The 7,848-nt window shown below is 62.8% G+C and overlaps 1 protein-coding gene and 1 non-coding gene across 2 annotated transcripts; one reads left to right on the forward strand and one right to left on the reverse strand.

The window, feature by feature from the left end:
• The first annotated feature begins 392 nt into the window (after positions 1 to 392).
• On the forward strand, positions 393 to 7,421 carry R3HDM4 (R3H domain containing 4). The gene is made up of 8 exons (XM_042039235.1): positions 393 to 575; positions 2,818 to 2,972; positions 3,110 to 3,228; positions 3,730 to 3,853; positions 4,285 to 4,370; positions 5,301 to 5,386; positions 5,685 to 5,740; positions 6,422 to 7,421. Exons 1-8 carry the CDS (start codon positions 532 to 534, stop codon positions 6,523 to 6,525), a joined length of 774 nt encoding a protein of 257 aa, XP_041895169.1. The 5' UTR covers positions 393 to 531; the 3' UTR covers positions 6,526 to 7,421.
• A 116-nt stretch (positions 7,422 to 7,537) lies between these two features.
• On the reverse strand, positions 7,538 to 7,644 carry LOC121674039. Its single transcript, XR_006019431.1, has one exon. It is a non-coding gene; the product is annotated as a U6 spliceosomal RNA (small nuclear RNA).
• Between the last annotated feature and the right edge of the window lie 204 nt (positions 7,645 to 7,848).

Here is a 7,848-nt window from a genome sequence, read left to right on the forward strand (position 1 = left end):
CGGAGCGCCCCGCCCCTCGCCGCCATTGGGCGGCATGCAAATATTGCGCGCGGCGGGGCCGCGGGGCCTGGCGGGGGCGCGGCCGCAGCGCCGCCTCGCGGACGGGCGGCGGAACGGCGCCGTGCAGGGCGCGGGCCCCGGTAGTGCCGCGAAGAGGGGGGCGGTTAACCGGGGAGCTTAACGGGGGTTAATGGAGGCTAAAGGGGCTTTAACCGGGGTTAAGTGGAGGTTCACGGGGATTAGCGGGGGAGGTAACGGGGGACAACGGGGATTCACGCGGCGTTAATGGGGTCCGGCGGCCGTCGAGTCCCCGTTCCAGGGACTCCGCGGAGCACCCCCCCGTGCCCCACCTCCCGCGACGCCCGGGGAGGAGCTCCCGTGCCCCCGCCCCTGTGACGTCACTTCCCGCGGGCGGTGCCGGGCCCGATGCCGCCGGTGCGGGCCGGGGGAGGAGGAGGAGGCGGAGGGGAGTCCCGGTCCTGGTTCTGGTCCCCGTCCCGGTCCCGATCCCCATCCCAGTCCTAGCGGGCCATGGTGGTGCTGCGGGGCGGCGCGGGCCCCGAGGAGCCGTTCCCGTGAGTGCGGGCCCGGGGCCGGGCGGGCCGTGGGGCGGTCGGGCCGGGCAGGAGCCCCCCGGGCTGTCAGTGCGGGCGGGGAGCGGCGGCGGCGCCTCCCGGGACAGCCCGTCCCCAGCGCCCCGGCCCCGGGGGCGGTGTCAGAGCGGAGCCCCGGGCCGGGATAATGAGCTTTATAATTAGTGTTTATCCCGTCGAGGTCACGGTGCTCCCGGTCACCGGGGCTGGTGATCCGGACCGGGGTCCCTCGTGGTGCCGGGGGTGGGTTGGAGACCCCCGCTGCTGTACCGGGGACCCGGGACCCTGCGGGACGGAGCTGTCCCTGGCAGCCCCGGCTGTCCCGCGGCGACTTTGCCCTGCAGGTCCCTGCTGCGTTCTGCTGCCAAAGGGTAAATGACAGGAATAGGTCAGAAATCCCCCGGTAGAGAACAAGTTCCTCTTCCAGGCGCGTTCCCTGCCTGGAAATGGGACGTGGAGGAGCAGCATGAATCTGTCTGTGCTCCGGTGTCCCCGGAGCTGCCGGACCCATTGCCCTGGGGTTGCGGTTTGCTGTGGTCGCCCAGGAATGACCTGTCCTGGGGTCCCTTCTCAACCCGGCCCAGCTGCCTGGGACGGGACCCTGACTCAGAGGGCACCGATGCTTGTCTGACACCGGTCACTCGCTCTGTGGACGTTGGCCCGAGGTCACTGTCCCCTGTGAACCTCCAGGTTGGCACTGGGCGGAGGTGGCAGTGCCAGGGCAGACGTGGCAGTGCCGGGTGCTGGGGCAGCCATAAACAGCTCTGAAGGCTTCAGGGAGAGAGTCGAGTGTGGCTCAGCCTGTTCCCCTCTCAGCCACGGGGGTCAGGGGGCTCCTGGTTGCCCAGGGGTGCTCCCACCCTGCTGGCCCTCGTTTCTGACATCTCTTTCCGGGGCCGTGCCGGTGAGCCATGACGGCTCCAGGGAGTGCCAGGCTCGCAGCTGTGTACTCAAACCCCCGAGCTGGGGCAGTGTAAGGTGACTCCCTCTGTTTATTGAGGTTTTTGTAACCATCTTTGTATCACAACTTGATCCGCCAGCCCTGGCCGCTCGCTCTGGCAGGTTGGGTTACTGCTCCCCACCTGTCCTCTGGGCATTGCCTTGATACCTGAGTCTCTTTTATTCTTTCCAAGCCCACCTTTGCCATGGTTTTCTCTCCAGCTTGGAAGGGGTTGGTTGTTTTTTTACCCCCACCAGCAGCCAAGACTGTATCACTGTCCCCATGCAGGGAAACGGGGAAAAAAAATCAAGGTTTTGGCGAGGGCAAGCAGCTGGCTGTTGGCCCGGGCTGCAATCGGACAGCACAATCTGCTCTGCCCTGTGCCCAGATCAGCTCTGCTGGGGCCTGATTGCGGGACTGGAGCTCCCGTGAGCCCCAGAATGCAGGGAAGAAGGGGACACGTTAGGGACATGGCCCTGTGGATGGGGCAAAGCTGTGGTGCTGCCATGGCAGTGGAAACAGCAGTCACTCTGGCAGCTCAGCTCCTCATCCTGGATGGACAGTCCTGGGCGTTGTTTTGGGGGTGTTGGTTTTCTCCCCCGCCTTTTGCTGCGCTAAAGGAAACCCACACAACCCTGAGGGGAAACTCCTTTGCAAGTGAAGGCAGTGAAACTTCCTGTCTTTGGTGTTTAGTAAACTTTGAAACCCAAGCTGTTGCGTCGATCACCCAGCGAGCTGCTTGCTCCTTGTTTGCCTTCATTTTCCCGTAAAGTGCCTCAGTTTTATGGTCATTCCTAAGTTGTGCCTGTGACTAAGCAACACCCTGACCGTGGAATTGTTGTGAACAGAAACCAAGTGCCTTTGGGTGCCCTCAGGAGCTGGCAGTGCCGTGGCTGGGGCGGTGTTCCCGCTGCCCTCAATAGGCAGTGGCAGGGCCGCTACCGATCCGATCAGGACGATGGTGAGCGTGAAGTGCAGCAGGGGCCCAGCAGGAACGGATCCATTGGTTTGCTTTGCGTGTGGCATGGTTAATTACTCAGATTAATTACCCAGGTTAATTACCTGGCCTGTCCAGTGCTGACACACAGCTGCTTTGAGCAGAGCCAGCCCTTGGAGCTGGCGGTGACCCGAGGGGGACAGGCCCCGTGGGAGGATGCGGTGCCGGTTGCAGTAACAGCGGGGCCGATGCTCTGATGCCCGATCTCCCCCCGTCCTCACGCTGCTGCAGCTGCCCCAGGCCCGGGGGTCTCGGGTGGGCTCATCCCTCCTGCCATGTCCCCACAGGAGGATCGAGGACTGCCTGCCCCCGCTGGAGGACTCCCCGTCCAAGCGGTTCTCGCCGTCCAAGAGGAAGCAGTATTACATCAACAAGGCCATCCGCAACTCCGACCTCATCCCGAGGGCCAAGGGCCGCAAGAGCCTCCAGAGGCTGGAGAACAGTAAGGACCGGGGCAGGGTCTCTTCCCCAGGGCAGCGACAACCTCCCCTGAACTGTGTGGCAAGGGGGGGTGTGCTGGGGGCATGGGGCCTCTCTGGAGGTGTTGCCTCCCTTCTCAGGCTTTGCTTTTCCCCCCAGCTCGCTACCTGATGACACTCCTGGAGCAGGATGACTGTGGGAGCGATGAGGGAGAGCTCACCCACTCAGCCACCCCCAGCATCTTCACCGAGGCCTGTAACAATGAGACCTACATGGAGGTGGGTACAGCCACTCACTGGGGGGGCCCTGGCACGGCATGGGGTGTTTGTACCTCACTCCTCCATCCCTCTGCCTCCCTGGCCTGAGCTGCTGTGCCCCAGCTTCTGCCTGGTCTGGTGTCAGGCTGGGATCTGTGGGATCTGCTGCTGCCATGTGTGCCGGGGGGTAATGGAGTCCTGGGGTCCCCAGTCCATGAGGTGAGGGAATCTCCAGGCAGATCTTCTCATGGAGAGTTGTGCCCGCAGAGCAGTGGGTTCCTGGTGAGCTGCAGCACTTCTTCTAGCACAAGCCCCTTGCCAAACCCCCATTGCCTCACGCTGGCCCTGTAACCGAGTGTTTTGAAATGTGGCCTCTCCCTGGTGTGGTGCTCGGGGCCATCCCTGGGGACAGGTGGGTGAGGAGAGGGCTCATGGGGTGTGGGGAGGAGCTCTGGGTGGCCGTGCACTGCCAGGTGCTCCCCACAGACCTCTGTAGTGGGGTCTGGTGGCTTCTGTTGTCAGATCTGGAACGACTTCATGAACCGGTCGGGAGAAGAGCAGGAGCGGGTCCTGCTCTACCTGGAGGAGGAGGCCAGGAAGAAGCACAGGAGGAAGCTGCCTGTCAAGAATGAAGACAAGTGGAAAGGTGCTGGGAGGGGGCGCTGGGTGGGGACAGCCTCTCCCTTTGCTTCCTTGTGTACATTCTGCGAAGGGTGACCCCGCTGCACCCACTCCCTGCTTGTGGCAGGGCCAGGGGATGCCTGAGCCCACCCTCTGTGTGTGGCAGTGGGGGGATTATGCCTGCAGACCTCCACCATGGACCAGGGAGGGTTTGTGAGAGCCAGAACTGGCTGGGGCGATGGGCACAGCAGCCATCCCCCAATGTCCCACCCCCAAATCTCCGCACCCCCAAACCTCCTGTGCTGGGAAGGGCGTTGCTGTCCTGGCGGTGACTGCGAAGGGGGGGTGGCCAGGGGGGCCTCATGGGGCAGCTGGGGGGGCGGACACTGGGGGTCCTCCTGAAAGGTGGCACTGCGAGCTGTGGAGCTGTGTCTAAATCCCTTCTCCCTTCTCCAGAGCTCCCAGCCTACACACCCCAGGAGTGCTTCCAGCGCATCAGCCGCCGCCTCCGCGCCACCCTGAAGCGGGGCCGGATCCCCATGGTGAGCGGGGGGCCTGGGACAGCAGAGCTGGGGCTGGCAGGGGTCCCTCCACAACTGTGTCCCCAGAGCTGTGCCCTGACCTTGTGCAGGGCAGTGCCAGATTTCAGAGGAGCTCCTGGGAACGTGCTCCAGTGCTCGTGGGACCCCGCAGTGGTGGCTGGTTTGCAGGCAGACATCCTGCTGCCAGCAGATGGGTTTTCCTGGCTCAGTTCAGATTTTTCTGGCAGTTACAGGGCTTTTTTAGTGGTTGTTTCCCAGTCTCTGTGCAATGAGCAGCAGGTGACAGGTGAATCTGGGCATGTTTGTGCATGGGGACAGCAGTGGAGCCTTTGGGGTCTTCACAGTGGCCCACACAAGGTTTTTTGGGGAAACTCCAATGCATTTTGAAAGGGGGTAAAAGTGCACAAACTGCCGAGCAGGAAGGAGAGAGGTGAGTGCAGCCCTGCAGTGCCTGCCCAGACACTTGCTCTCCCAGCCCTGGGGGTGCTGGCTCCCTGCTCCCTCTGCTCTGTGAGGCTCTGTTTGTTTTCCTGGTGCTAATTAGAGCCTCTAAATGCAGCCTGGGCTCCTCCTGCCCACTGGCTTGTTTGTCCTCAAACGAGACGCGTGTGCTGCTCGTCTCTGGGGTCACAGTGCTCTGGAGACCAGCAGAGAACTGAGCTTTGACTGTCGGGAGGCACAAGGCTCCCCCGGCTGCTGTGAACACAAGGGACGGTGCCAGCCCTTGGCACACACAGTGTGGAGTTGGCAGGAGCTGGATCCTTCCCCGCCTCGGGGGCTGGAGATGGGAGATGAGGTCTCCTCTCCCTGCTGTCTCCCATCTGGATGACTTGCCCAGGGGCTGCTGGCAGTAACTGCTGGGGAATCACTTGTGCCAGGGCTGTGCCCACCACTGCCCCTTCCTCGCTGAGCCTCTGCCTCTCCTCACAGGGGACGCTGGAGGGGCTGGAGGAGGAGCTGCTGGCCTTCTTCTCTGTCACCCCCCACTCCGTTTACACGGCACTGATGGACAACAGGTATGTCCCCATCTCAGGGTCCTGGGCTCTGGGGTTCCCTGTGCCCCAGGCTGCAGAGGGGCTTTGGGAGAAGAAGAGGCCTCTCGGCCTCCCCTCAGCCATGCTTGGACACCGACCTGGCCTGGTCCCCGTGGAGCCCCTGGGGGAGGGATGCACCTGGGGATCCCTGTGCAGGGGCTCGTGGCACTTTGTGCTCCCCATCTGCTCCGTGGGTCCCCGGGAGGACGGAGGGCAGAGCAGCCTATGGGACACACTGCTCAGAGACACGTTGGCTCTAACCCTGTCCCCTCTCCCTCAGCTTCGAGCGGCTCCTGCTCCACGCGCTCTGCCAGTACATGGATCTCGTCTCTGCCAGTAAGAGCCGTGTGTCAGCTTGTTTTCAGTTTTGATTTTGATTTTGTTTTTGTTTTTCCCCTTCCGTCCATCACTATCTCTCCTCTCCAGCTCAGCCTTTTCCTCCCTTCCTCCTCCCGGTCCCACCTCGCCCTGGAGCTCACAGATAACCCCGCGGTCCCCACCCCCGCCTGCTTCCTCCCCACCGCTGCCAGGAGCTCCCTCAGCAGTCCCGGCCGTGGTTACCAGCGCTGGCTGCAGCCCCACGCCCGGGGATCGGCCGGACCCAGCTCTGATGGGGGATTTGGGTGGTCCAGAGCAAGAATCTGCTCGCGGGGTTCCCTCTCCCGCAGCTGCTTCCTCCTCCCACGGAGCAGCCGTGCTCTCGTAGTTCCCTGGGCATCCTCAGAAGGTTTTGTTGCCAAGGCAGGCGAGGCTCCATCCCTCCGGAGGAGGCTCTGCTGCCGAGCGTTTCATTAGGAGCCGCGTGTGGCAAACAGTCTGGGAGCACTAATGATGGGGAGCGAGCCCGTGGTGCCGGCAGGGACTCGGCTGGGGACGGAGGGGACAGAGCACGGGGGAGCCTGCACTCACCGCGAGCCCCAGGGAGGACGGGAGGGCGGTGGCTGGGCTGGGAGCGCCGTGTTGGTGACCCCCGAGGCGGGGAACAGGGGTGTGCTGACCGCTCCATCCCACCCACAGGTTCGGACATCGAAGGGAAACGTCAGATGAAAGTGAGCAACAAACACCGCGTGTTCCTGCCCCCCGAGCTGCTGCTCTCAGACTACCTGGGGCAGATGAGCTGATGCCCCGACAGCTGCCCTGCCCCTCCTGTGTCCGCTGCAGCCTCTCCCGGCCCTGCAGCCCTCAGACCCTCGGCCTTTCCCCTGCTCCAGCAGCTGGTGCCCAGCGGGGCAGAGCCAGGGGCTTGTGGCTGTGGCCCCTCGGGATGCTGGGACTGGCTGTGCCCTGCCCAACATTGCTGCAGTTGTGGAGCAGGTGCCTCTCGCCCGCCCCGCTCCCTGTGCAGCCCTCCTGGAACTGTTTGTGTGTCTATTTATAACCCAGGTGTTTTTAAAAATAATCAGGCGGGGCCAGCCCCACTCTGGCGCTGACGCTCGTGGGGTGATCTCGGTCCAGATTTTTCTGCGGTGAAACAGCTCCTGGCGGCTGCTGAGCAATCGCTGAGCTGGCGGAAGAGCCTGGGGGCTGCCGCGTTCTGGCACCCGCAGCCCCGCACCCACGGGGTGTCCAGGGGGGGCTCGGCCCCCTTGGGCAGGGCGGGGTGTGGGGAGCTCTGGGTGCTCTTGCTGCACACCCTGTGCCCTGCCCGCATGACGGGGCTGTTTTTATTGTAATATAGCTTGTGTTTTTTATCACGTGTGTGTATATTTACATGTGTGTGTGTGCGTGGTGGAGGGGTGCAGCCCCCCTCAGGGCTCTCCCTGCTTGTCCACAGCTGCCATGGGGGCAGATGGGGCACTTCGAGGGTCCCTCTGTGTCCCCCCATGTCCCTGGCGTGTGCCAAGGGTTGTTCGTAGGGTGTGCCCTGGGGGGTCTTCACTGGTTGCTCTGTCCCGTGACGACACTGACTGCCATTAACCGTGGGGACCCCCAGACCCAGGGGAGCCCCTCGCGCCTCCTTTGCTGGTGTGACTCGGGTACGGGCATGTTCAGGAACAATAAAGACGGTGCTCCCGTGCTCCGGCTCTGTCTCTCTGTGGGGACGGGGATGGTGGGAAGGGGGAGGGGGTTTGGGGGTGTCGCGGAGGAGCCGGTTTGGTGCGGGCCGCAAAAAGGAGGGTGCGAGGAGGTGCGAAAAATATGGAACGCTTCACGAATTTGCGTGTCATCCTTGCGCAGGGGCCATGCTAATCTTCTCTGTATCGTTCCAATTTTAGTATATGTGCTGCCGAAGCGAGCACGAACTCACCCTCACCCTCCGTGTTATTTAAAGGTCCGGAAAGACAATATAATCACCATAGGGTGACTGCAGCGTGGCTCGATGCTGACTGCATATCGCGCCTCCCCAAGTTTTCCCCAGTCTTTCATACCCCCAATTCCCTTGTATTCCCCAAATATCCGAAAAACACAAGTTATATTTGCTATCTGTGCCCGGTGGGTTCTGG

The sequence above is a fragment of the Corvus kubaryi genome, unplaced genomic scaffold (assembly GCF_017639235.1).
Source record: "Corvus kubaryi isolate FWS band 111438036 unplaced genomic scaffold, C.kubaryi_AGA036_p1.0 121, whole genome shotgun sequence".
NCBI classification, from domain to species: domain Eukaryota; kingdom Metazoa; phylum Chordata; class Aves; order Passeriformes; family Corvidae; genus Corvus; species Corvus kubaryi.